Source organism: Carassius auratus, chromosome 41, assembly GCF_003368295.1.
Source record: "Carassius auratus strain Wakin chromosome 41, ASM336829v1, whole genome shotgun sequence".
Taxonomy (NCBI): Eukaryota; Metazoa; Chordata; class Actinopteri; order Cypriniformes; family Cyprinidae; genus Carassius; species Carassius auratus.
This window is the reverse complement of record NC_039283.1, coordinates 17,130,211-17,158,206: the sequence shown is the minus strand read 5'-3', so window position 1 is coordinate 17,158,206 and position 27,996 is coordinate 17,130,211. Positions and strand designations below refer to the sequence as shown.

Below are 27,996 nucleotides of genomic sequence, written 5' to 3'. Positions count from 1 at the left end.
ATTTGTGGAAGGATTGACAAGTGATTTATTTATTAAAACAAAAAAATATACAATCCTGAAAAGTGACCAAAAAGATCTCCTCTGGACTGGAGGACTGAATAACAGTGCATATAAATAAAACAGTACAAGGATCAGGAATATTACTGTATAAAACGGTGAAAAGGATAACAAAAGAAAAAACATTAAGGCCATAAAAAGTAAAAAAAACACATTTTGGAAATTTGTTTTTTTTTAAACCTTAAATACAAGTGAGTGATTTGGAAAGGGGCGACTACCGTGTTTGATTACAGGACTTTAATACAGTCAGTGCAATGGGCAGCTAGGCCTGCACAATTTTGGTAAAAGATCTTTCCTTTCGAATAAAAAAAAGTAATGCTAAAAAAAACTAGGGATCACCACTATGACATACTTCTCAGTGATTTAAGCAGCACTTATTTTGTTTGTAGCAACCCTGTTAACATCTAATTTATATTGATGAAGAAACCAATGTAGAAGTAAGGCTTTTTCTTCATCTCAACTCTCATCCAAACCCCTAAAAGACCCAAACTCAAAGGCTCAGTTTTACATTGACTGGCATATAAACATAGTTGGGGCTTTTTTCGTTATATTAGTATTTTGCAATAATATTCTATGAAAATGAAAGAAGATTTAAAGATTTTATTTTTAATGGCAAATAAGGTTGAGTATTTTCAAGAATCACTTGTAACCGATTACAAATATAAAAGTCAAGGGGACAAAAGTTTGTGGGATAAAAGGGAAAGTGCATTTAACAATTGACAGCAACTTTACAAACACGTACAAACTGCCCTCAGCATCAAGCTTGTTATTTGTACTCCAAAGATTCGTGAAAGGCCTCAAAATGTGCTTTTAAGATGTTGGGAGTTCCTGGTGTACTCAACACAAGGCCTCGAGATCTCCAGGTGGGAATTCACCCAGGAAATCTCGAATCGGTGCTGTCAGAAATGTTCCCAGACTCCTTCACGTGTCAAATCCATGGAAAAGGGTCAAGCCCACAATATTTATATTTATTTTGTCGCTGGAGAACCGGAATGCCAGTAGCCACAATAGATTGTGGGCTGTGATCTTGCGTGTTCGTTCTAGTTCTTGACAGCTTTAAGACGTAATAAACGTGAGCCCAAGAGACAAACAGGCCAGGTAAGGGTGATGGAGAAAAGTGTCACTACAGCACCAGTTAAACACAAATGATAGGATATATTTATAACTATCTATACGCATATCTATACTCGATTTAATGCTAAAACAACCCGAAAATACTCATCTAAAAACCAATCTCAATACTAGTGCAAAAGGTTTCGTGCTTGTTGGATGAGACCCAATAGCCTTATGTCAGGCGCCCCAAATAATTGTGTATTCGCCCCCTTGTATTTGACGTGAAACGCGATGAAACATTTAACCTCCGTACATTCAATATTGGACTAACCAGCCAGTAACTACACGCATCTGTAATACAAAAGTGCAATATAACAGCTTGTATTGATTTTATACACTAGGTACAAAGAGTATTGAAGTATTAGGAACATCTGATATAAAAGGAGATCTGGAGGCATGTCTGGTCTGGTTAGGAGCGGCCGCTGGAGAGGGGGACCAGGGCATTGCTCTTGTTTCTGGGGCTTCGTTTAGCTGGTGTCTTGCTGGGGCCAACGGCTTTCTGCTTCACTCCACCGTTCTCCAATGCTCTGCCACACACTTGATTTACCAGACTGTTGATCTGCTCCTGCGCAAAATAGGGTGGGATGCTTAAAGTTTTTTTTGATTCTGTTTCTTACATTTGTCAAAAAAAAAAGTAAAGGGTGTACAGATAATGCAATTCCAAACTATATATATATATATACTGGTATTTTATATACACTTGCTGTAGACGTTCAAGTACCTCAGTGTAACGAAACATCATCTTGAGGCCACGAGGGGACCTGCACTTCTGGATGTATCGGAAAGCACATTCCAGACAGAAAACCACATTGTCACTCTCGTGAACAACCTGTTGAAGAAGAGACCGGGAGAGTACAGCATATGCTAATATATCATAGCATAGCTAGGCCAATTAGCCTGGGGAAATTGCAGTTGAAGTGATGGGTTTTATAGTAAATTTACCATGGAGAGGTAACACAGATGCTGACACACTTGGCAGCGTCTGTCAGCCGTGTCTTCCGTGAATCTCGAGCGCTGCTGCTTTTTCGTGTCCGCTTGAGACTCGCAGTGTGTGCCGTAGCGCGCAGACAGACGGAGCCCGGCCTCGAACAGATCCCTGCGCTGGCGAATCTCCGCATCCCTGAAAACCCACGGAACAGGAATTTGACCCAACATTCATTTGGTATATTACCAATATGGTTGGCTACTTGACAAATTGCTTTTGTTACTCTTTCGTAAGTCGCTTTAGATAAAAGCACTGGTTAAATGCAGACATGTAAATGATATAATGAATCTGCTGCTCCATATCCCCTTCCTCTATAATATCCTCACTTCAAATAACCTCAATCAACATGCAATTGGCAAAACCCCTGAGTTTGGGTGAGTTTCTGGCCATGAAACTCAATAAACGAGTCCAAACCAGCCTCAGCACAGACCTGAGATCTTTGATTAGACTGGAGACTGCGTTCATGAGCTGCTTGTTGTCCCGCTCACATGTTGTGATCTGGTAGAGCAGTTTCTCTGTGGAGAAAGGCTCCTCTATACGACGCTGTTTAAGGTCCTGCAAAACATACACGACACACACGCAGGCGTGAAAGCGCCATACTCCCACAGGAAACAGGCAAAGCCCCACTCAGAAAAATACAGCTCTATTTGAGTTAAACCAAGCGCAGTTCCTGCTGGCTTTGTCTGTCCCCGCGTCGAGTCTCTCACCTTAGCTGCCTCGTAGCCCATTTTCATCCACTGGGGGCTGGCGAAGTGCACTGTCTCTGAGACACTGTAGCCACAACACACCTTAGACACAAAGGTCCCTGGGAAACATACCATGAACTGACCACTCTGTTGCACAGTCCGGTACACTTTCACCCCTTTTCGATGGAGCACCTCTGGAGAAATCTGTCATGAGGATAACATCACATAAAAACCACATTCTCCTTCAATGGGGTCCAGTGTTGTTTTGGGCCTTTTTTACCGTTATTATATGGACAAAAAGAGTTTTTCCACAGATGAAAGAGATTTGATGTGAGGTGAGTAACTAATGACAAAATGAACTATCCATTTTAGAGAAACCTGTTCCTAACTCACCATTATGTTCCTCTCCAGCATCTCTAGCCCTGGAGTGCCATTAGCCTGTAGCAGTGTGTGTACAACTTTGTCAAGTTTTGATTTCTCTTCAGCTGGAATACAGTACCTGAGGATGAGAGAGACACATTTATTAGGGGACATGCCATTCGGGTTCAGTTTATTGCAGCTAACAGTCTCTTTAAACTCTTACCAAATGCAGTCAGCACCAGTGTGTAGGTAATCGATATACGGAAGGCTGTTCTGGTCCCGACACCAGCATGAGGTAGAAAAGACCATGCCTATGTTCAGCCAGGGGATGGTCACTCCTTCATACAAACACAAACAGATGAACGCTTAGAGCTGCACAGATCGGTGCACAAATATACACATCATTCCTAATCATCTACTTGGGATTCTGATTGAGCTCTTGATCCTCAAAGTGTTTTATTGGATGCATGAAAGTTTCGTTTTCCAAAACCATTACCTGGCACAGCACCAAGATGACGTAAGATGGATCCTGAGTTATTAGACAGGACAGTAAGATTCCATCCATGCCTTGAGAGCGAAAAGAAATCAAAGTTACCGACTAAAAATAATGCGCAAAAACAGGGTTAAATAAAACCCTGTCTTCTACAAGTAACACTGTACAATAAGGTCGCATATACTATTAAAGCATTTTTGCATTTCAGTTATAGTATTGATTGGTATTATATTTATAACAGAGTTTATAAATGTCAATAAAAATGTAAATGATGTTTATTTGTACATATACAACTAGGGATGTAGAATATCAGCCAATATCGGATAGTGAATCGTGCCTGCTTATTTCCTATGTTTTTACAAGTTTTTACATGGTTTTCCTATGTTTTTCAAGTTAATATTTAAAAACACTTATTACAATAATGCATTCATATTTGAGAAATTGCACAGGCAAAAAAAGATCCATTGTCTGTTGTCAACAGTGTAGCGATGTATAACGCAAAGCTCACGCAGACGTCATTGTCAAAGCAAGCAGCTTCTTGCTGGAAGTTGGAGTGACTAACTTCAACCCGTTGGGAAATCTGTGTGTGGAAATCTTTCACCCTCACACAAAATTTCATATCATGAATCCTATTAAAATTACTGGATTTGATGGCAGTCAATGGCTACCATCAACAGTTCGGTTACCAACATTCATCAAAATACCTTTTTTTTTGTGTTCAGCAGAAGAAAGAAACTCATACAGGATTGGAACAAATGGAAAGAGGGTAAATTATGACAGAAATTTCAATGGCCCATTTTTGGGTGAACTATCCCTTTAAAACCCTTACTTTGAAAATGGCTCAGATTTGCCCACAGGAAATCCACTCCCATGAGTCTTTGTATCAACCCTCCCACAGTGCACAGCAACATGGCATTCCTTTTCCTCAACCAATCTCCAGTACTCCCTCTGTAAAAGTGAAAAGACATGACAGTGAACATGATTAAAAACAACATCACTTATTTCTGCACATGATGAAAACAGCTTGTCAACATGAAGATGTACCTCAACTTCAGCAGTGTCTGGCTCTTTGCTGAAGCACATGTTCATAGTATTCCTGGCTGCCCTGAAGAACGTCGTCAGAGAGAACGACTTTCCCTGTGAAAGATGGACAAATAATGATGCTTCAAAAAGACCATGTTCATAAATGTAATTCCAAACAATCGAACAAAAATACCCTGTAAATGCACTTGTGATGGTCATTTATCACCCCTTCTTCCTCCCCTCTCTTCCCTAGTCTTCTCTGCCGGGTGGTCTTTGCCGTGGGGTCCAGCTCTCTGAGGTGCTCACGTGCTCCACTTCGGTGCAACGCTCCATTCACAAGCCCATTTTTGGGCTCAGAGCGTGGAAGCAGCAGAGCGGCATGCTGGGATATGTCTCCCTGGCCCTCTAGAGGCCCACTTCTTTTCTCCAGGGCTTCTTTCTCTGCCAGCACTTCCTTCTCCAGCTGGGCCCTTTGGGCTGGGGACAGGGAGTCGTAGGAGAGCAGATATTGGCAGTATGCCTCCTGGAGCTTGGCCAGCCGATCTTGAGCCGAGCGCGGGATGCCCAGCAGATCGGCGAGACGGCCCCACGACTTCAGGTCTGTCACCTGCTGCATTCCCCCCATTTCATTGAGGATCTGGAAGAATCTGGCCAGGTCCAGTTCACAGCCACCTAAAAGGATGCAAAAAGAATGCAAATAAATAACTGCGTTGCTGAAAATGATGTAATGGGTATGAATATAAAATATGTTGGACCTATGACCAGTATAAAGAAAGCTTCTTTGAAACTGTAGCTTCTGCTTTACAATCTAAAGCACTGCAGTCAAGCTAGTGACAACGTAGTTTCATAGCAAGGTAAACATTTGTAAAATGAATGTAATATTATATATAAACAATATTTTGTTTATAAAATGTATAAAGATAAATAAGAGTAAAAAATAAAATACAACAATTAAAATAAAAAAATAGTGATTATTTTGAAGAATATTTTGCTATAACTGACTTTTATTTACTTGCCAGCACTGTCTCTGACTGTTTATTATGCCCTCAAAAGACTGTCTCAGCACTTTTTACCTATAAGTGGAGGCTCTTCCATATTAATGCCTTGTGTCTGCAGGTGTCTCCTGATGCAGGCCAGTTGCTGTACATTCGGGCCCCAGCGTCTACCCAGCTTGTGCACATGCTGCACGTACGAGACAAAGCGCATCTCCTCTTTAAGCTTACACTCGGGACGCCAATCCGCTGGTGGAACAACCCGGTACAACCCATACGCCTCCGCTTGCCCCCGCATAAACTCCATATAAATCAGTGGGTCATGGAACTCGCGTGTGCTGGGATAGAAAACAGGAACATCCATGGCCTCCGTGTTGCGCCGGCCTCGCTCTTTAGGCCCCGCTTGGATGAGGGGCTCAGTGGTATTAGAAGGGTTGCCTTGTTTTAGTGAATTGCTTGTTTTGGGGATCTCTGATATTTGGGGGGAGTTGGCTGGTTTTAAAATGTCTCGTGTTGAGGTAGTGGGGCTGTTCTTGGCTTTACAGTGCATCTGTTTGGTGAACATGAGCTTCCCCGCTGAGGTCCGTTTGGGCCGTTGCGATCCTGCCACCTGGGGTCTCACCGGCGTCTCCTGAGCTGCTTTCCTACTCTGCCTCTCCAAGGGAACCACTTGTACTTTGAGCCTCTTAACCTCGACCTCTGCTCCGGTCAGACTAACCCCGGCTAAATCCCACCGCCTCTTTGACGGTCTCAGTCCATTTCGTCTGTGTGGGAAAGTGTCCGTCCCACACAGCCTCCCAGGGGTTGCTGGTGATAGCACCTGTTTTTGCATCTTGCCGTGGCTAATTTGGGCTTTTCCTGAGTTGGAGTGCTGAGGGTGTGTGTGGGTGCGTGTGCTCAGGCTGAGCTTGGCCTCTTTGAGCAGTCTGGCTTTGGTGTAAGTCACGTGGCCCTTGGGGTATTTCACAGCTTTGGTCGGTGGAGTGCGGAGGTCTCTCGTCTTCCTAGAACTGACAGCGGATGCTCCCGATGTTCCATTCACTTTGGAGGGCTGAGGGATGACAAAAATGATTTGATTTGTTATTTCATTTATTTACACTCGAAAACTGAATATACAGTAAACACAACATTCAAGCTGCTGTCACTTCAATCTTTTTAATCAAGTTTAAAACACATATAACAAGCTATAACATACATCATCATATGTTTATACTATGCACTTATCTAAAGCAACTTAAATCACAAGCTTTTTATCTGAAAAATCCAAATTCTTTTCGATTTTATCAGTATACGCATTGCTCAGGAATTAAAAACTATGATCCGGCTGCAATAATCTGTGCTACAGTAAACACTGCAGTTCTGCAGTGTTTGCTTTACTTTTACGGATGACATGTGGTTTAAAGGCAAGGACTGGGTGTGGTGATGTCAAAAAGAAGCAAACACAACTTCCTCAAACTGAATGCATAACATTGACCTCCAATTATTCACTCTCAAAGAGACCATATTCTTCCACTAGGGGGCTCAGTGGAGCCGTTCCTTCTTTTTTTCAGGGAGCTCTTGCACGTGACCTGGGCCATGTACTATGATTGTTTCCATTTGCATTGATGGGGGATGGGAGGCGATTAATTTGACTCAAAAACCAAAGTTCTTGACCGAAACTACAACAGATCAAGAAATAATCCCCCACATGGAGGCAGTTCATGTTTACAAAAAACTGGACCCAGTATGTGATACTTGCACACCCCACTGGATTTGACTGTGTGTGGAGAGAGAGGGGGGTTGGGTGGAGGAGAGATGACATCATGTGTTGCTATAGACCTGCTGCAGGATAGTACGGATAGGGTAAAGCTAAACGTATGCTACTCTTCCAGCCCATAGCACGCTCTGGCAGAAAAAGCAGGACCAACATATATGGATCCTATTTAGTCTCTGTTATCCTACTGTACTGGACTGACTGAATTAGCAAACAGTATACAGAGGCAAATGATACTGTATTAGAAAAGATTGTTCTAATAGATAATAGTCTATGTAGAGATAGCACACAGTATTTCATGAAAGTGGAAAATGTTTTGCTTTTCAATTATTCATCATTCATTGATAGTAAAGGTTATTCAGAGCAGCTAAGCATATATTGAGGTGTATAACAGCAACAAATATCAGCATATAAAAATAAATCTTACTGTAATAAGACAGTCTGTTATAAAATATCTTGCAGTAAGCTGGCTTTGTAGCTCTTGCAGTGTAAACAGGGGCGTCAGACTGGGGGTAAAACCAGCACTGATTATTAGGGCCCCAAAAGAAGAGAGGGCCCTTGTAAAGTCTGGAATATATTTAATTTTACCTGGATATTTTAATGGGGGGGGGGGCATGGGGGCCCTTCAGGACTGCCTATGCATAGGGCCTGGGAGTATAAATAATTCAAAAATCTTTCTGAAATTAATTTCATTTTCAGCATTTATACATCTGATTCCCTGTGAAATAATGCTTTTTTCATTTGTAAATTCTTTCCTGTTTTTTGTTGTCACCACAGATTTTATCGTTTGTTTTTTGTTTTGTTTTTGGTTGGTCTGGAGGTAACAAAAGCCATTTCTAAACCCAATATACATCCTACTGCATTATGGATGAGCAAATTAAATTTTATGTTCATCAGGGACTCACTTAAAGCTGCGGTAGGGAACTTTTGACGCTCTAGCGGTTAATAAACAGAACTGCTTGCGTCTTGCGGAAGAACATCGTAGCCGGAACTACTTTTCTCTGTTTATGTCTATGAAGAATCACAAAGGTACTGGGTTACTCCGCCGCGGTACCCCCGAAGCAATCTAAAATAGTCCGAATATAAACACTTATTATAGGTGCACTCTAGTGATTCAGGACAGGCTAAAAACACGGTTTGGAAAATGGATTCATGGTGTACTCACTTATTATATACATTTTTCTACATTTTGAACACAAACAAAGTTACGGACCGCAGCTCTGATTGGTTGATTTCTTACCGGGAGCGGTCTGTAACTGCAAATGGCAATAGAACCACTGGGAGGAGCCAGAGGAGCTTGATTTTTTTCACAGATTATCTGTCTCATATTCTACTGTCAGGACATAATGACAGGTTTAATATATATGTAAAAAATATTTTTTTACAAAAGTTCCCTACTGCACCTTTAAGCTGAGACAGCTATATATATGTCTGTCAGTGACAGATCACTTCCATATCAGTGTCATACACTTGGGAAGAAAGCTACAATTTTATTGTTGTAAACACTAAAGGGATGCAAACTTGTGGTCAGTTTCGCTTCTAGGCAGCTCGTGTGACTGGAATGTCCGAATAATGCTTGATGGATGGAATACTTATTTTCCCCTTGTAAAAATTTGCTCAGGATTGGGAGAGAACTATTATTGCTATGTTGAGATCACAAGAAAATGAAGGCGAGGTCATAGGAAAACAATACAGAAAAATGTCTGAACAATGCAAAACGAAACAGAAATCCAGTCGTACCTGTTGTTTTTGTTCTTGTACAGCCCTGTTGGGTCTTAGGTTGTGTGTAGTGGAGGTCCTAGCTGATGCTACAGTGTTCTTCTCCTTCCCATGGACCCCGTCTCTCCCTCTGGCCCTTAAACTGCTCTCGTTTTCCTCAGCAGTTTGTTTATGTCCATTAAATACTGGCAGAGGAGAGAGCATACAACATATATGATGTTAAGAAGTCTTTCAGCAAATTTTGTTCAATATCGGCATATTTAATTACTAAAAGCAAAAGAATGTATGTGTTTATTTTGATATTTACAACGCACAAGGGTGCACAATGCCTGATGGTTATACGCATTAAATTGACTGACTTAACCAGATGGTTTCCCTCCCAGGTGACCTAAACCAGATGATGTAGTATTGTGGTGGAAAGAGACCCAGGTTTGAGTCTTGCTTTGCACATTCTGCGCACTTGACTTGTAAATTGCTCTTATAAAAGACTGCCAAGCAGTTAACACAGTCTGAATACAGGCCTCGTCTAACACACCAGAATTTATGGGATTTTAAATCTCAAATATTGTAACAGCATAGCTGCTAACATGTCTCAGATGAACATTAATATGCAGTAACACAAATGACTGAATGCCAGTAAAGTGCTCACTTTTTCCAAACAGCTAAAGACAAATCTCTTTCTTTTGAATGTAAGAACAACATAATATTGCATGAGATCTTCATTCTTCATCTTCATTCTTCTTGAGAGCCACCCGCATTGTACATGGACAAAACAAGCAATGTTTTCAAAGTTTTGAGCCTCTATTAGCTAAATAGATGGTGAACTGAACCATGTACGCAGTAAAACACTAAACAACTACTGAAATGCTCGTTGGGTCACTTTAGTAAATGAAAGCTTCTAGAGGGACAAACTTATCATTAACAGTTTGGAGCTCAGCCAATGTTGCACATAAAAGTGTCATATTTAGTGTGTGGTCTCGTACAATATGTTAGGAGAATTGGCTCTGGTTTCGTTATAAACTATGTATGCTCAACATGACTCCCATCTTCGATAGGTAGCACACAGTTTCCGTTCAACACGATGCAGACACAACACACAGAGACTGAATTTAGAGCAGGAGAACTTCCACTAAAAACTCTTGGTCAGTGTTCAATTATCTTATCAGCATGGGGCGCATTTGAGAAGAATAACATAAATTTAAAAACTCTGAAAGCCGTTCCCAGTTTTGGACACAATCACTGTGTTTATCCTCGAGGTCCGATCTGACCTCAAAGCCCCAGCGAGGTGATGTTTGTTTGGAGCTCCTCAGACATGTGTTGAGTATGTGGAGCAGTATTGGGTTACTGAGGTGTCAGATTACACTGCAGATTTTGCTGAGTGGGCTTTAGGGTCCGGTTACAAACCCAGAGACAGTAAGAAATGGGGCAAGATCTCAAAAGACAGAGATGGAGCGACGTTGAGCTTAATGGCTAAATTTAGAATCCGCTGTGAACCGAAGTGAAAAAACGACCAATTTCTTACTGACGCGACACCACACAGTGTCTTTATTGTATGGTTTCAGTGAAGGCCTGTGTTTGTTTCTCTCATTATTTACACTACATGCGTGAATCTGTGGGCGGGGCTAAACAGGCAGTGATGTAGAAGCAGGCGCTGATCTTCTTCTGCGGAGGCGGTGTTTATAGCCACACTATTATGTAATAAAGTGGCACATTCCACAACCTGTCGTTTTGGCAGATTGGCTTCAATATCAGCTGTTTTTTTCTGAAATGTACAGGATGTTTTTTTTTTTATAGTACAATGATCTCTTATATGCAAAAGAGAGGGAATATTGATATTAATATTGATTTCTTAGTTCATGACCCCCCCCCCCCCTAATAATAAGCAGGGATATGAAAATTAATGGTAAAATAATTATTAGTACACATAAATATAGCACAAATAGAAAATATGTATATATAGCATATGAAACAATGTATATTTTAACACATATAAAATATGTACGTATAAATTAATAAATAAATACACTAACATTTAAATGTTTGGGGTCAATAAGATATTTAAATTTTTTTCTTTTAAGAAGACTCTTACACTCAGCAATATATTTGATAAAAAATCAAGTAAAAACAGTGAAATATCATCAATTAAAATATTTTGTTTTCCATTTTAATTTAATTTAAAATGTAATTTATTCCTTTAATTGCAAACCTGAATTTTCAGCAGCAATTACTCCAGTCTTCAGTCACATGATCATTCTACTACTCTTGATTAATTATGCTGATGATCAAGAAACATTTCTTATTATCAGTATTGAAAACAGTTGTGCTGCTTAATATTTTTGTAGAAACTGCGATACACTTTTTTAGGATACTCTGATGAAAAGAAACCTCAAAATAACAGCAATTATTTAAAATGTAAATCTTTTTTAATATAAAAAATGTCTTTACTGTCACTTTTGATCAATTTGAATGCATTCTTGCTTAAAGCATTATTTTTTTTTCTTACTGACCTCAAATCTTTGAATATTATATTATATTATATTATATTATATTATATTATATATTGTAAAGGCTTTGCTTTTTTGCGTGTGTGTATACTCAGACATTGAGCACCTTGTATTATATGGATGGTATAGAGCAAATGTAGTCGATCTGACAGTGAGGGCGGTATATAGTCATGACTCATTAACTGTATGGTGTGGAAAGAGGCAGAACCATAACACACCTCATTGGGGTCCCCAAATGAAACCTAATGTCCAACCTGTCTGCTACTGGCAGTGCAATAATAAACTGAACGCTACACAGTAAAATGGATTGTAAATCGCTGCTATTTTAAGTAAAAAGGATTATAAAACGCAAAGCAAGATAAAGTTTATGAGAATAAGTGTGTGTGTTTGTAGTTATTCAGTGTGTCTGAGCACTGTACGTACCATGACCGTTGGCGATGCATTTGTTGGGTCCTTTGCTCCTCCGTGGAGTGGACTGGCAGGAAGAAGTGGCATTGCTGGCACTGTCTTCTTCCTCTTCCTCATCCTCTTCCTCATCTAAATCTTCATCATCTTTAGCACTACCAAAGTATGTCATGTTGCTGGGCAACGCAGCAGAGCCTGAACCAATGAGAAAAAGGGTACAGACAAAATGAGGGCGTGTCTGTGTCTGTGAGAACAGAACAGTAGTAATGAGAACCAGCTGAGATGAACATAGTTCCAGTCTTCACATATCTTGCTCTGTAAGAAACCTGAATACCCTTAAAGAGATCACCAAGAATGAAAATTGTAAATTAATAATAAATAAAAAAAATTGGTCCTACACCACCATTCATACACTCCAAGTATAAGGTCAGTGATATGACATAATATAATACGATATAATATATATATAGTGTTCCTGTAGCTCAACTGTTAGAGTGTTGCGCTATCAAGCACTAGGTTGGGGGTTCGATTCCCCGGGAACACATGATAGGTAAAAATTGATAGCCTGAATGCACTGTAAGTCGCTGCTAAATGCATACATTTAATTTTACATTTATAATATAAAAGTCATATATGTTTGAAACAACATGATGGTAAGTTAAAAGAAACATTTGATTAATCAGACAGATTTAAGGTGTTCTGTGTCATTTTCACTGAGAGCACTATAACTAGAAGATAACTTCCTTAAACTCTGGGCATTTACTGTGCAAAGCTCCATATCCTGTTTAACTTCCCTGTCCCAGCACTGTGACAGCAGAGTGGTCCAGTCCAGCTACTGATCCTCACTGAAGGGTTCAGTGCTCACAATGGGAAGCCTGTTCACAAGCTTTATTCCACATTCCCTCAACAGCCATTTATCTGCAGCCAAGTCACTGGGTCCATGGTGCTCGCATGTGCTGTAGCATGTGATTGTGTATGCATGCGTGAGAGAGTGTATATGTGCCTGAGGAGGGGGTGGGGAACATGACAGACTACTGAGACAGCAATAGAGACGAGAAGTGCCCCGAATGCTTTTGAATCAGTCCACTTCTCCAACCACAATAACCAACAGAGTGTTACATTTATATTGCAACCTTGTCATATCTGCCATTATTTGAGATCAATAGAAATGAACTATGTGAAACCCTATTATGGACAGCAAGCTATAATCTCCAGGTGAAATGAGAGCCCAGCTGAATGGTGAAAGAAAGGATCTCTGGGCTCCTAGATTACTCAGCAATCTCTTTATGCCCGTCCTCTATCATCAAGGGCTTTAATAAGGGCTTGTGGAGGCTTTGAGCTATTGGCTATTGTTCCCATCACAAGAGGCAACTGAATGATTCTTCGATTCCTTTCTGATAATGCCAGAGGTTTGGAAGAGCCATTTCAGGACAAATATTAATGAATGTGATTTACATCTGCAGTAATACAGCCGATTGTGTGCTGTGATGAATTCAACTCTCTCTCTCATTAATGAACATGATATGCATAATTTCACTATCTGCAGGGAAGAGGTCTGCGTTTAGTCCCACTGTCCTATTATTTCTGGAAAGAGTAGAAGCATCACGACTCATGCCGTCCTCTGATTTTGAATTCTTCCTTGAAGCAAAGCATGCCTTTGCTGGAGGATTTTTGTGCATGAATCTGAATCTGTTTTTACAACTGTCCCTTACGGGCCGATGGAGAACAAGAGTGAGAGAGAAAGAGATAGAAAGAGAGAGAGAGAGAGAGAGAGAGAGAGGCTAAAACAGCAGAACTAAAATGCAAATGCTTATTGAATATTGAACGATGGCAACCAAAACCACATGTATAATATATAAAATAATATAAGTATATACAGTATATAATAATTACTACAATTCAAAAACTTGTGGTTGTTAAGATCTTTTAATGTTTGTGAAATAAATATTTTATGCTCACCAAAGCTGGATTTATTTGTTAAAACAACAGTAATAACAGTTATATTTTATTACTTTTTCAGGATTCTTTGCTGAAAATAAAGTTTAAAAGAACAGCATTTGTTTGAAATATAAACCGTTTGTAACATTAAAAATTATTAAAACTAATAGTCTTTCAAAAGATTTACTCTTATTGGGCCCAAACTTTTGAATGCTATAAACAATAGTAAAGGAAACTACAAAAAGACAGTTTGTAATTATTTTTCACTAAGTAATTTCACTATTTAGTAGAGGTTTAAGAAGCAGCTTTTAGGAGCAGACAAAAAAAAAGAAATACATAAATAAAAGATTTTCTGTGCTTTCTCGCTTATGAGCCGGCAGTGTATCTGAATTCTGGATTATGGCATCTATTAAATCAGCCTTGACTTATGTGACACTACAAGCTCAGGTTATTTTTTTAAAACCCATAAACTGATCCATAATGCCTCTCTCACATTTACATTCACTTTAAGTTCTAACCCAATAATGAAAAGAGCTTTGATATGATGAAGGGAAGGAATGGAGACTGGGAGAGATGTTCTCATTTACAATCTTTATGTTCCAATATCCATTAACCCACTTTAACTCAGCCAAGAGTCCATGGCAAATCCACTCAGTCTGTTCCCTGTCTTTACACAACCGTGTGTGAGAAAGAAGAGACATGGAGAAAGTTAACCATTTCAAAGTAATATGGGAAATGTGAGTGAGTGGGAAGGGAGAGCGAATAAGAGAAAGTATGACGTTAACTCAATTAGTGTCCTCTATGTTTGTTCTGCCAGAAAAGTGGAGAAGAAAATATGATGAAGGACTGCAGCTGAATGTATAGCCACCACCAATCCAGACCTTGTTGTTACTGTATTTACATGCACAAATCTAAGCTTCATTCTTTTATCTGGTGTATGTTAATCTGGTAACTTATTGTGCACGCCATGTGAGTTTATCTGTTTATGCTTTAATTTCTCAACCGATAGTATTAATTATATATTATTGTAGTGTTCATTAATATTTAGGATTAGCTTAAATCGGTATATTTTCAGTTTTATTATCATTTTAGTTTTAGCTATTTTATGTGCTTTTGTCATTTTTATTTCTATTTTATTTCTATTTAGTTTTCATTTATTTTTATTATTTTAGTACTTTTAGTACTTCAAAATTATTTTACTTCAGTTAGTTACTTCATTAAAACATTTTCATTTAAGTTTTTAATCTTTTTTTATTCATAATTGTAATTTTATTTTAGCTTTATTTTAATTAATTAATTTTAGTTTACAAAAACAACACTGGTAAGCCGTTTACATTTGGAATTAAATTTTTAAATTTTGACATTTTAAAATTTCAATTTATCACATTTATTTATGTTTTGTTGTACATGTAAACATATTCACTGATGCTCTCTCTCATAATATTTACAGCATCCATATACAACCCAACTAAAGCGAACTGACTTGAAATATTCTGCTTGCTTCACAGAAGTTTGGATCCACACACCACAGATATGTTTGTCCACTCAATTCAATTTCGTATTTAAAAAGAAAACATAAGTAACTTTCATGTATAGAGAAGAATCTAAAATTTATTTCCAATTAATTCTCCTCATAAACTTGAATAACTCCAATGAATAAGAAGAAATCTTATCCTCATCTTCGGGAGCTTTTCATTGCCATTGTCACCTTTGACCTGCTTACTGGAACTGAAAATGTACACTGTGAGATCAGCCAAGACACAAAATAAATAACAGCAGCACCTAAAAGTTTGCCAGCAATAACCGTGAATCCCATGTGAGAGGGGAATGTGTGCTGCTCAGAGGTGGAGAATTATGGAGCCAGTAAACATTCTGAGTGTTGATAGAACGAGAAAATGAAAACAGACACCGAGCAGACCCACCTCTTAGGCAGAGGAAGGTAAGGAAGTCTTCAGTTTTGGGTTTGCGTCGTGTGAGGTGGTTGAGCATGGCTGGGCTCGGGGGCACGGCCTCCAGCATTTTCAGCGGGGTGGCACTGGGAGAACAGGGATGAGACTGAGCAAACTTCCTCTGAGCCTGAAGTCTTGGCCTGGTATGAGAAACAGGGAATTAGTTCTACTAGAAATGAAAATTCTGTCATTATTTAGACATCTTTCCATCCTTCATTTATTCATCAAGCCATTTTGAAAGCTTTTACTAGTCATACTTTTCTAAGTATTTACACGGACTCCTTTCCTTTCCCCTTTTATGTTATACTGAAGATAATCATGGGGGTTTGAGTAAAATGAGAATAGATTATGACAAAGTTTTCAAGTAAGTATTTTTCTGTATCTTTTATTTGATGGCTCATGTTTCATTGAGGCAAAAATTTTGTTCACAAATAAAGCACTAAGCCCCAAGAAGTGGCTTCGCATCGTGCCTAACAACGCCCCTTAGCGGTTATAAATTCACTGTAAACCATGGCTTCACAGGGCTTATTGCTTTTATAAAACGGGTATTCTATATAAGGTTTCACAGAATAAAACAGAGCAAATAAAGCGTAATGATATAAATAAAAACAGTATTCTTCCACCAAACAATGTAGTTCCTCAGAAACAGTTGCGGTTCCAACAAAGTGGTTGCTGAGCAACACACAGAAGTAAACAAAGGTGTATGTTAATAGTGTAATTTACACCAGCTTCGAACACGGCTCAACCAATCAGAATCAAGGACAGGAACTATCCGTTTATAACCAGATTTTTGGAATCCATGTAAGGAAAAAAGACAGAAACATCCTTTGGTAGGAAAAGAGATGTTAACCTAACCGTACAGAAGACCTGCAGAGGGAAGCAGTTTGGTCTGATATATTAAAGCTCAGCAAAACATCTGACTATGCAAGTCATTTTTTAATTGGCCAACATCACAGTATGTTGTGATTTGATGCTTGGATGTGTCCCCCAAGCTTAAAAAAAACCAAGACTTCCTTAATTTGATATTTCACTGGTAAACAGTGGACTAGCCTAGGATGTAACCTGATACTGTATCTTTTTGGCAATTAAAGTGATAGATCAGTTGTTTATACTATAGTTCCACTCACAGTATACTGTGCAGGAAATCTCTCACAGAATAGTTTTAGTAAACTCACCTCTTTCTGACAGGTCCCTCTGTTGAGTACTCATGGCTGCAGTCTTTGCTCTGAACTGCATGTGTCCGGTCTGACTTACAGCTTCCGGCGAACAGCCCAGCTTTAGCTCCCGAACCATTCAAATGGCCATTTACAAAGGAGCCTGGGAAGAGAAGGTGTGGTTCGAGTTTAAGCAACAACCATATACACATAAATAGAGAAGAAAATGTTTTGCTTAAACCAATTTTTTTTTTTACATTGCTATGACAAATTTAAAACAAAGGGGTGTAGCACCCACAGTATTGTTCAAATCATTCCGTCTAAGCACTGGAGTGAACGAACACAAGAGCACACTCAGAATGAACTGACAGGAAGTAGGGAAAACCGCAATGGCTATAGTGTCCTGTTACATTTATCTAAGGTTTCAGTCATGTAAAGTCGCCAAAAATAACCATTTAGCATATTACAAAAAAAAAAATTATTGTCTATCCTCTTCCCATCATACAAACTGAGAATAAAATGGCTCTATCAGCATTTATGGGAAACTTTAATAAATCAATTCTGTAATATGTAAAAGATTTGTGACCCTTATGATTTAACGATCATGTCCATGGGTAACACAACACATATTTTACATTTATCAATTTACGTTTAATTTCATGTTAAAAATTGCAATTTGTAATATAAATAATATAACATTCATAACATAAAATAATTAGTAATATAAAATTATTGACTACATCTTTTATATTATAAACAACCGATACTGTGCATACATAGATAGAGATTAATTACTTTAATACTTTAATTATTTATTTACACAAGTATGTTTGCATTTGATGATGTTTCAGGGCATTCAAAACAGATTCTATCATGTGAAGTGAACTTCAGCAGAAACCTTTGAATCAGAATGCAGCTTTTAGAATTTTTGGAATTCTGCCTGTTGCCTCATAATTACAGAGAATTTCAAAGAATCTCTGAATGCAATGAAAACAATGCAGTGCTTTTGATTACACAGTGATTCCAAAGGAATTCTTAAGTGATAGTTACAGAATGCATATAAAGCGGAGAGCTCGTGAGGTGTTTAGTTAATGCCCTTGACATTCTCTGAGATGATGCACTGCACCATACACAGGGAGGCAGGTCACTGAGTTCACCCCATTAGAGTGCAGTGATTTGAGAGCAGTTGAGAGTGCTTCACAGCCCCAGCACATGAAACCCATACTGAGAGGGTATTATTCAGGGCATAATTTACTTTGCTCACACATTTTCAGAGCAATCATGGAAGAAGAAGAATACTTCTAATGGACCACTGAGATGCTGAGGGACTCAAGAAAAGTCCCACAGCGCCATGTGCCTCCCTGAGGGTCACAGCTACCTAATGATCTCAGTGTCTAAGCTAAAAGAATTCTTCAAATACCAATGTACCTTCGAAATCTGACTGCACATTTCAGAACATTTTAGTAGATAGAAGGGCGAATACATCAAGTAAATTATGTAATATGGACATTTGTGCCTGTGCATTGATCAAAAAGAATGAACCACTGTTATTGCACATAGAACAGGTTATGATTTCATGAATATGACCAAGGTGAAGACTTGACATCAATATTAATTAGCTAACATGCCTCGAAAGATTACTTGGCAATGTCAGCATGAAGTTAATTAATATTCATGAGCTCAGTCTCAGTGCCATATAGTGACGTCTTAAAAACTCATTCTAGTACTGCCTTTAATTTGTGATATTATTCTCAGCATATCATTCCCTAAAGGGCTTCAGAATGTTCAGATGTTGAGGGTCACAGAGGTGAGATCTGTGCTGCAGCTGTTCTAAAGGTCAGTAGCCATCTGTAATCGAGATCACTGAAAGCACTGCTCTAGAAAAGATGCATACTCACCATTAACTATTCCAGTGCCATTCTCCACTTTGCTCTTCTGAGATGTCTTGAACTCTTTAAGTGAGAGGTAGAGCACCCGGCGGACCACTCTCTCTTCCGACCATGGGATCCCATCGTTATCATCCTGCCAAAAAAATAAATAAAAAATAAATAAAGCTTATTTTAGAGCTCTAAAAATTAAGATGTGACCTAAAGTCATCTCACAAGAAAAAAATTGCTCTCTGAATAAACAGTTTTGGGTTAATTAGTCAAAAAACAGTCAAATCAATGAAATGACAAACACTGAGAGTGGACAAGGAAAACAAATATTCTTGTATTGTGAAACCACAGCTATACAAGCAGAAGGCTGTGCTATAAATAGTGCAGTTGGCTGCAGTTCCTCCATCCCAGCACGTGTCAGAAAGCCTTTTAATACTGAATGCTCCAAAAGCAATCACAACAAATGCTCTCAGTGTTAGTATAACATTTGTTCCCCACGGATTAGCTAATGTGATGTAGTAAGACATCTTTCAAACTAGGTAGCTGAATGACCTCACTGTTTTTCACATTTCTCTTAAAGCCTCAAAACATGTCCTTCATTCAGTAAAGTGATCTCTTATAAACTGTTCAATCTCTTTAGTATAACAGGCCATTGCCTTAGCACATCACAATAAATCACCAGAAATGAGGTAACAAACAAGTTCATGTCCTCCTCTAGTGTTGAACTGTCACTAAATCACCCACCAAACGGCTAGTTACAAGGGAAACAAGGCACTTTCAGGAAAAATAAAATCTTTTCATTCTAAAATACATCACTGCACCTTATTTACCTCTATATGATACAGATATAGTAGTGCATTTGGTGGATAGTGGAAGTACATTTTTAGATTTTGTGCCTTAGGGTACTCAGTGACAGCTTTGTACCTTTTTTCTGAGAGTATGCAATGGTTCGGGAGGTTTTAACGCCAAGAATCTCCAAATATGTGAACTGCTCACATTGAACCAGTTTCCTGCACTAAAGTTGCACTGAAGTGAGTCAGCCCTGTGAAAGCATGCAGCTCTTCAGCATGAGAGGAATGTCATATCTTTCACTGCATTTGGCACTTTCATGAGGCCAGATCTGATATTTTACATTAGTGCTTTATTGTTATCACTACAAATGCACCTTATTTTAGCAAACTGATTCTGAGAGCAATAACAGCCCCAACCCACCACCCATCCACCCAACACGCACCCAGTGACAGCTACGTGAAACACTTGAGATGATTAATACGGTGTGAAGTGCTTGACCCCAGCTCAAGGCCTCTCCACGGCACACGAAGAAAGTGGCATTCTCTAGGGAACTTCTAGTCCCCATGGAGACGCTCTTCCACAGGTCTATTGTGGTGGTAATGTGAAAGTGTGAACTCAAAACCATATGACATCTCACGAGCAACAGCCAAGCTGTATCGTTTATAAGATCATAAAAGCAGGGTCCCACAAAAAGAGCCACTAGAAAGTGGAAGCCCCAATCAATAATACCAGTAAGAAAAGGAAATGCTTCTCTGATAAAACCCCCAAAATCTCATCTGTACTTAAACCACTTTAAAGGGTTAGTTCACCCAAAAATGAAAATGATGTCATTAATGACTCACCCTCATTTCGTTCCAAACCTGTAAGACCTCTGTTCATCTTCAGAGCACAGTTTAAGATATTTTAGATTTAGTCCGAGAGCTTTTTGACCCTCCATTGAAAATGTATGTATGGTATACTGTCCATGTCCAGAAAGTTAATAAAAACATCCAAAACAACAAACATGACGACTTCATTCAGCATTGTCTTCTCTTCCGGGTTTGTTTTGAGTGCGACTGCTGTGACTGTTGACGTACGACGCTGCTAACGTGTTTTCTGGTGCGCCCAATAACAAAGATAACAAGTCAGCAGTGTCATGTGTCAGGAGCGTCACTGCAGTGTTGTGAACGCGCTCACAACAGACAAGGAAGAGAAGACAATGCTGAATAAAGTCGTCATTTTTGTTATTTTCTGACCCAAATATATTTTTGATGCTTCAACAAATTCTAACTGACCCTCTGAAGTCACATGGAGTACTTTTATGATGTTTTTATTATCTTTCTGGACATAGACAGTATATCATACATCTTCAATGGCGGGTCAGAAAGCTCTCTGACTAAATCTAAAATATCTTAAACCATGTTCCAAAGATGAACAGAGGTCTTACAGGTTTGGAAAGACATGAAAGGTGAGTCATTAATGACATAATTTTGATTTTTCGGTGAACTAACCCTTTAAACTATGTTGTTTCTATATTAATTTGGAGGTTCCAAGGTATGAATATTATGAATGTCATATGGCTTTAAACTGTGATTTTCTCTTTCAATTATAAGACTGATTAAGGGTTCTGCATCGCACTAGATTTAAACCACAAAGCCTGTGCATTACTGGAGGATGCAAGCACTCTGGATTTATGGCCAAATTCACTGATCTTATGCCAGCACAAGGTCCGTTGCCAATGCTTGGAAATTGGCAGGTTAAGTAAATGATTCTCCTGGTCTATTATTTGATCAAGAAGGCCTGACACACCTCATAACAGAAAAGCAACCATGTAACTTCTCAATTATCACTAAACATGCCTGTCTGGCCCAATAAAATACACCGTGCACTAATGCACTTAAAGAAATTTCCATTTAAGGAAAGCTCTGATATCAGTACATTAATCACAGATAGCACATGTGCCCAGTATCTCCTAAATCAATTCAACACAAGATTCATGTTGCTCATTTAACTCTCATAATCAGTTCCTCTGTGATAACGGCCTCATATGCATCTTCCTCTTAACCACATCAGGTTGCTATCTGTGCATGTAGCTCCGAGCAGCTTTTACAATTACACTAGCATCTCTCACCACACATCTCGAAACCGTGAGCTGGTTTTTATTACGCTGACAGCAACCCTGTCAATTATTGATTAAGGTGTATTGTGTCTGAAGTCATGAGGATAGGTCTGTCACCATAAGCACAAAGCAGATCTTTCATGCAGTGACACATATAGGTTGAATTAGAGGACTTTTTACATGTTTACATTTGGAGTCTATAATCCAAAGATAAAGATAGGCTTCAGAACAACAACAAAGAGCAAAAAACCAACAGCAGAGGACAAAGTCAGAGCAACAATGGCAGAATATTAGGCTGCAGACTAGAAGCTTATTTAATTCTAGTGTGTGGGTTTGAGTTGCATACAGATAACTTGTAAAATGGATTTGATTAAACATGATGGCTTTAATGAGTAAACTGCTCCCTTATGGATTTCTACAGCTTGAATCCATAGCAATTCGCATTATAATCAGGAACATTTTTTGTAAAAGCTTTAATCTTTACTTAAAGTTTTGCACAGACATTGATTCAGACAGAGCTCCCCAATGTTAGTTGGGTCTGCGAGCGCTGCTTCGCACAGATCAGATTTAAACAGGGCAGCAGAAGACGGGCTGTGGGCCAACCTATCAAATCTGACCTTGCTACCCATCTGTCTCAGACCAGTCACTGGCCACTCTCACACACACACAGCTGATTTACTACTAATGTGAACAAAAACAAGCTGGCATGAAAGTAATAACGGATCTATTATTTACCCAGGGCCAACAACCTGATGATAAAACCGGCCTATCAGCAAGGTACAAGCAGGCAGTCAATTATAAATGATCTATCTATTTATCTATATTAGGAAAGGATAGGATATATATTGGAAATTATTTTATCATCATCAATACTGGATATTAAATTGCTGCTGCATATTTTAAATTGTAATTCATCTTTACGCTTGCATTGGTCTTCCCAGGTTCAGTACTGTGCCACACAATTCTCCCTGACTGTACAAAAACAAAGGACTCAGTGCTCAGGAGGAGTTCCCACAAGCCAGTTTGTAGCACCTCATCCTATAGGTTTGCTTATCAAGGACACTTTGTTTCCATTGACAGCTCTCTCTACACATTCACCTAGCTGTGAAGACAGATTGCTGCAGACAGAGCCAAGGAAGCCCAGACACATCCAGTGACAATCCCTTCTCCTGCCATGACAACAGGAGAATGCCATGGCAAACTATCCGCTTTACCATATGCACCTTCCACCCTCTATTTCCATACATTCGAGCAGCAGTAAACAATAAGCTTGCAGTGGGATGACTTTAAAACTTATGTAAAACTCAGTGATCTAGTACCATGCATGACAGTTGAATGAAGTCTCCAGAGACAAGCAGACCCTGGTGGAGTCTCTTTGCACTGATTTCACCCATGTTATATCCATTTGAGTAGAGCTACTACTTTAAAGCTAAAAATGTTTTGCAGCTGCAAACAAACAGAATCTTCTTGGATTTGAGGGTACTGGTATTTGAAGTACAATGAATCACATGCTAAAAGCCGGAATACACTAAATGCAGCAATATTTGCTTGGCTAATTATACTGAAGCTTTTAAATATATCATATTGCTATTTGTGACATCTAAGAGTATCTCTCAAGAAAACTAATTAAAAAGCTCTTAATTAAATCAATAGACAAACGCCAGACACATTTCTTAATAATAATCATAAAAAAAACATGTCTTGATAATAATATCACAGTAATAACTATACCCAATTTAGCAAGCCCATTCTGATACAATATGTCTCCATGGAGTTTGGGATGACTGCATCAATTAGTGCACAGCTGGACATGTCTGAGACCGAGGGATGAAGCAGCCATTATAAGTTGCCTGTACTGCAGGTTTTTTATTTTTATTTTTTACATCTTTTGTTTTATCTTAGAGTTGTAACAGCCATAAAATTTCATTATACTGATAAAATGTAATGACAAAAAATATAGTAGTAGACTGCACAAGTGATATTACATCTTGTTATATATGATGTTACATATTACATATATAACTTCAATCATTACTTTAGTCTTCAGTGTCACATGATCCTTTACAAATCATTCTAATATGCTGATGTGGTGCTCAAGAAACATTTCTAATTATTATCAATGTGAAAACACTTGTGCTGCCAGCCTAACATTTTTCTGTAAACAATGATACTTTTTTCAGGTTTTCTGATGAACAGAAAGTTGAAAACAACAGCATCTATTTGAAAGAATTTTTCTGTAACATTATAAATGTCTTTACTGTCACTTTTGATCAATTCAATTTCATGCTCACAGAACAAAAGTATATTTTTTTCAATAAGATAATGTCATGATAAGCACTCAAATTCATGAAAACATTCAATTGTAAGTGCAACAATGAGATCAATATGATGAATTGATGACATCTAAAAGTCAATTCTGTTGTTACTGTGTTACAGCACCAATTTGACCTTATTTAACACTTCATTTCACAGTGCAAGGATCTCATATAAGCATGTTACTATAATTAATATAATAACAGTCAGCTCTACAAAATAATTAGACCGCAAGTGCATGTAGTCCATTAGCATTATTCATTACTTATGTAAATACACAGTTAAATGAACACTGTAATATAAAGTGTGACCAAGTGTTTCCTCCAGCCCTATATTCCAAACCTCATTAGGAATCATATATCATACGAACGCAGACCAAAACCCCCAATCTGCACCGAGACATAAAAACCAATCCAGTGACTGAAGTGAAAACAGATTGGGTCAAATTAAAGGCCCATAATATCTCTGTCAGTTACAGGGATGAGGACCAAAAGTTTAAAATGAGAATGAAATAAATCAGAAGTGAAAACACAGTTAGATTATAACTGAAATAGATTATCATCACCCTTATTTGGGATTAAACCTACATTTTTTTGCGTTAACAGACTGGCTTCTTATCGGTTAAGCGACCCCACTAAACCAGTTCTTCCAGATTTCCAATAACAGTCAACACTTTCTAGATTAAAAGAAGAATGTTTAAAGCAAACACTTTGAATGGGTGAGTTTTTCTAGTGTTTGTAAATGTACCTCTACCTTAACTGGGTCAGTGTATCACGGGCTTTAGTTCTGTGTTACTGTGTGATGCTAAGAAAGAGTCTAAAGGAGCTAAACATATATCAAATATCTCTGACTGCTGAGGCCAAAGGAAATGTGTGGGACACAAGAGCTTCCCGTTTAGATGGCCATCTCTGTCACGTGCAGCAGGCCTGTGCTCACTGTGAACAGAGCGATATATATCTGCTAATTTCTCTGATGTTGTCACATTAGATAGATTTGTTTTCACATATGGTGCTCGGGAGAAATCGTGAAACGTGATTTTCTCACAGCCTTCCTAGTTTCTGCAACCTGTTCATTAACACTACACTTCAATAATGTTACGATAATCTACAGTAATAATGTGTGCTGTGACCTCACCTAATCCTGAATGACACTGTGTAATATTCTTTAACAGAAAGAATGAGTTCAAATGGCATAATGGGTCTGTAACAAAGGAGTCACTATGTAAATACAGGCTCCTCTACAATGGAAATTGACATATCAACTTTGCTGCTGATCCATGCAGTTCTAATCAGAAATCTCTTGATCCCCCTGTTGATTTAATAACCAACCATATCCGGTTTGGCAAGAGAGAAGAAAGAATGTAAAACACTCTCCGTCTCAATATGCACAAAAGGCTATTTGCATAGCCTTACATTTTCAAAAACAGTAGAGGTTTATACATAAAACTATCTCCAGATTGAACTCTGACTGATGTTCAGCATAAGTGTGTTTGTGCTAGTGCCGTCACATATATAAACATCTAAGCAACAGCTGTATTTAATCTGCAGGATCGAAATGAATTACAGCGAATACCAACTGAAGCCAAAGAAGAGAGCTCCATACAAAGAAGCTATCATCTTTAAAACTGATCATTCCCAGCCACATATAACTAAACTCGATGTTCAGAGCTTGTACTTCAAGCCATGTGGCAATTAAACATCAGAGAATTGATGTAAGCAAAGACATCAGACAGGAACTGAAAGAAATGGCAATCCTCAAAGAACAACAGATCATAAATTTGAATACTTTGCTGTTATTCCATTTCTTTTCCTTTTTTGCTGGATTCTAGAAATGCATGTCAGCATTTTGTCAATAAAGCAATGTGTTATTTTAATTCAACCACTCAACAGCCTTTTTTCTTTGTAGATCCAGGGTTTTAACTGTCCCCACACATCTGGAAAAAAACTGTATATATGGGGCATTCTAATTTTATGTGTTATTTTTAGACCTGGAAAGTTACTAAAATGTCATAAGCATTTTATAAAGAATATACCATTGAGGAGGGCCTTCATATATTGTTATGGACAAAAGGGGAATTACAGGTAAAAGGCTGACAACCTCTGTTATAGATGCAAGTTTAAGCTATAGGTCTTCAATATACAAGCTATTTCCCCTTTATTCTTAAAATAAATAAATAAATAAAAAGTCAAAAAATGTAAAAATGTTAATAGTTTGAAACAAAGACAACACATACTCAAATAAAATAATGCATGTGAACCAGAACATTTTACTACTTTAAATTACAGAAAACTTTAACACAGAATCAATTCTATCAAATGTTATTTTAATTGAAATGCTATTATATTTCTTATTCACATTTTGAATTAGTTTTTATTTTTGTTTTTTGAATATTTTTTTTCCATGTCTATAGTTTTATTAATATTTATTTCATTTAAGTAGCTACATAACTGCGAGATGAGTTTGATCATATCGTGACTCGACTGGACTAAAACAGACACATCTTACACAGTGACGGTAGCAGGGACTGTCTTGGCATATATCTTCTATTAAAGACGTCAGCATGCATACAGCATCTAACCAGCAGGTGGTCAGAGACAGGCTGTAAACTTACCACAATATAAACATCTGCCCACGATTCAAGTTCTCGTGACATTGCAAAACCAACCTACACTCAAACACTCACACAGTGTGATGACCGCAAACACACATACACGACCACAAACTGACCACGCTAGTGTCGCGAGACGGTCCTCTACATCGACTGGAGCTACTGTATGACTGTAACATGTCACAGACAGCGGAAATGCGAAACGTAACAAGGTACTTCAAAACCCCAAAGCATTATTCGGGTCAACCGCATGATTCAGATCGGCCAACCTTATCTTTAACCTCTAATTCAAACAGAAGATGGTTCATGGACTGATCGTTTATAACATCTGACCTAATTCTGTCACAAACCTGATACCTTAACAAGGGCCACAACAGTGATGTGATTAATGCAAATTAAGAGACAGATGCCACTGAATTGGATGAAAAGCCAACGGAGTAAATATCAAATCTGCACTTACAAATTTCTTTTGAATGATATTTCTTTTCGGCCTTTCCCTACTCATTTTGCCCTCCTGAATGGATTCATAAAAGTTCAGACGGCCACATAAATTCTGATTATATACATATAGCCTATAACATATGTATATATATCTAAATGTTTCCGTTGTTGAAGCACGTGATTATTTAAATCCCTGGTAGCAAAACGTCGAGGTAGGCAGAGACTGTTGTATCCAGGTCGATCTCCGTAGCCTGTCTTCTTTTCACAGCTCAATGCACGAAAGAGGTAAACGAATCCAAATCCGAAGATCCATGCCGATCAGAAAGGGTCTGAGTAAATAAAACCAGCGGCAACATATCCACCGAAATGAGCTGGAGCAGCCAATCTTCCATTTGAAAGCTAAACGGCGTATTGTCAGGGCTCCCCTCGGCACATTCTTGCAGTCAAAATAAAAGCCAGCTCCTGGCTTCCATTCTCGAAGGTTGTAATGTATCGTTTATTATTACATTACGCGGGTGCAAAACAGTCAAGCACGCCAATTTGAAGAATCTAGAGTTGGCTTTTGGCTGCCGCTGTGCTCGCTCATATTGTGTGAACTGAACTCAAAGGCAGCGATGTTACTGCGACCTAGTGGCGTCTTTCAAAGCAGACTCCGTCCTATCATTCAGCATCAGCACGTTCAGCGGGACATTTGAAAAGCCTGTCTCGAAACATGGCACAAATATGTGCCGTTTAA

The 27,996-nt window shown here is 38.5% G+C and overlaps 1 protein-coding gene and 1 pseudogene across 2 annotated transcripts; one reads left to right on the top strand and one right to left on the bottom strand.

Annotated features, from left to right (window-relative positions):
• Positions 1-27,996, top strand: part of LOC113059105 (tripartite motif-containing protein 46-like) — a 433,352-nt pseudogene that overhangs the window by 214,197 nt on the left and 191,159 nt on the right.
• LOC113059064 (protein Jumonji-like) lies at positions 2-27,887 on the bottom strand. 2 transcript variants are annotated; one of them, XM_026227291.1, is made up of 18 exons: positions 27,280-27,887; positions 19,030-19,153; positions 17,153-17,294; positions 15,951-16,117; positions 12,109-12,285; positions 9,203-9,366; positions 5,791-6,760; positions 4,911-5,389; positions 4,739-4,831; positions 4,524-4,642; positions 3,698-3,768; positions 3,425-3,539; positions 3,235-3,340; positions 2,863-3,045; positions 2,586-2,710; positions 2,113-2,290; positions 1,892-1,999; positions 2-1,735 (listed from the first exon to the last, which is right to left on the bottom strand). In XM_026227291.1, exons 1-18 carry the CDS (start codon positions 27,322-27,324, stop codon positions 1,580-1,582), a joined length of 3,522 nt encoding a protein of 1,173 aa, XP_026083076.1. In that variant the 5' UTR covers positions 27,325-27,887; the 3' UTR covers positions 2-1,579. The 2 variants fall into 2 exon arrangements, with proteins under 2 accessions (XP_026083076.1, XP_026083078.1); XM_026227293.1 differs by having other exon boundaries at positions 2,974-3,045.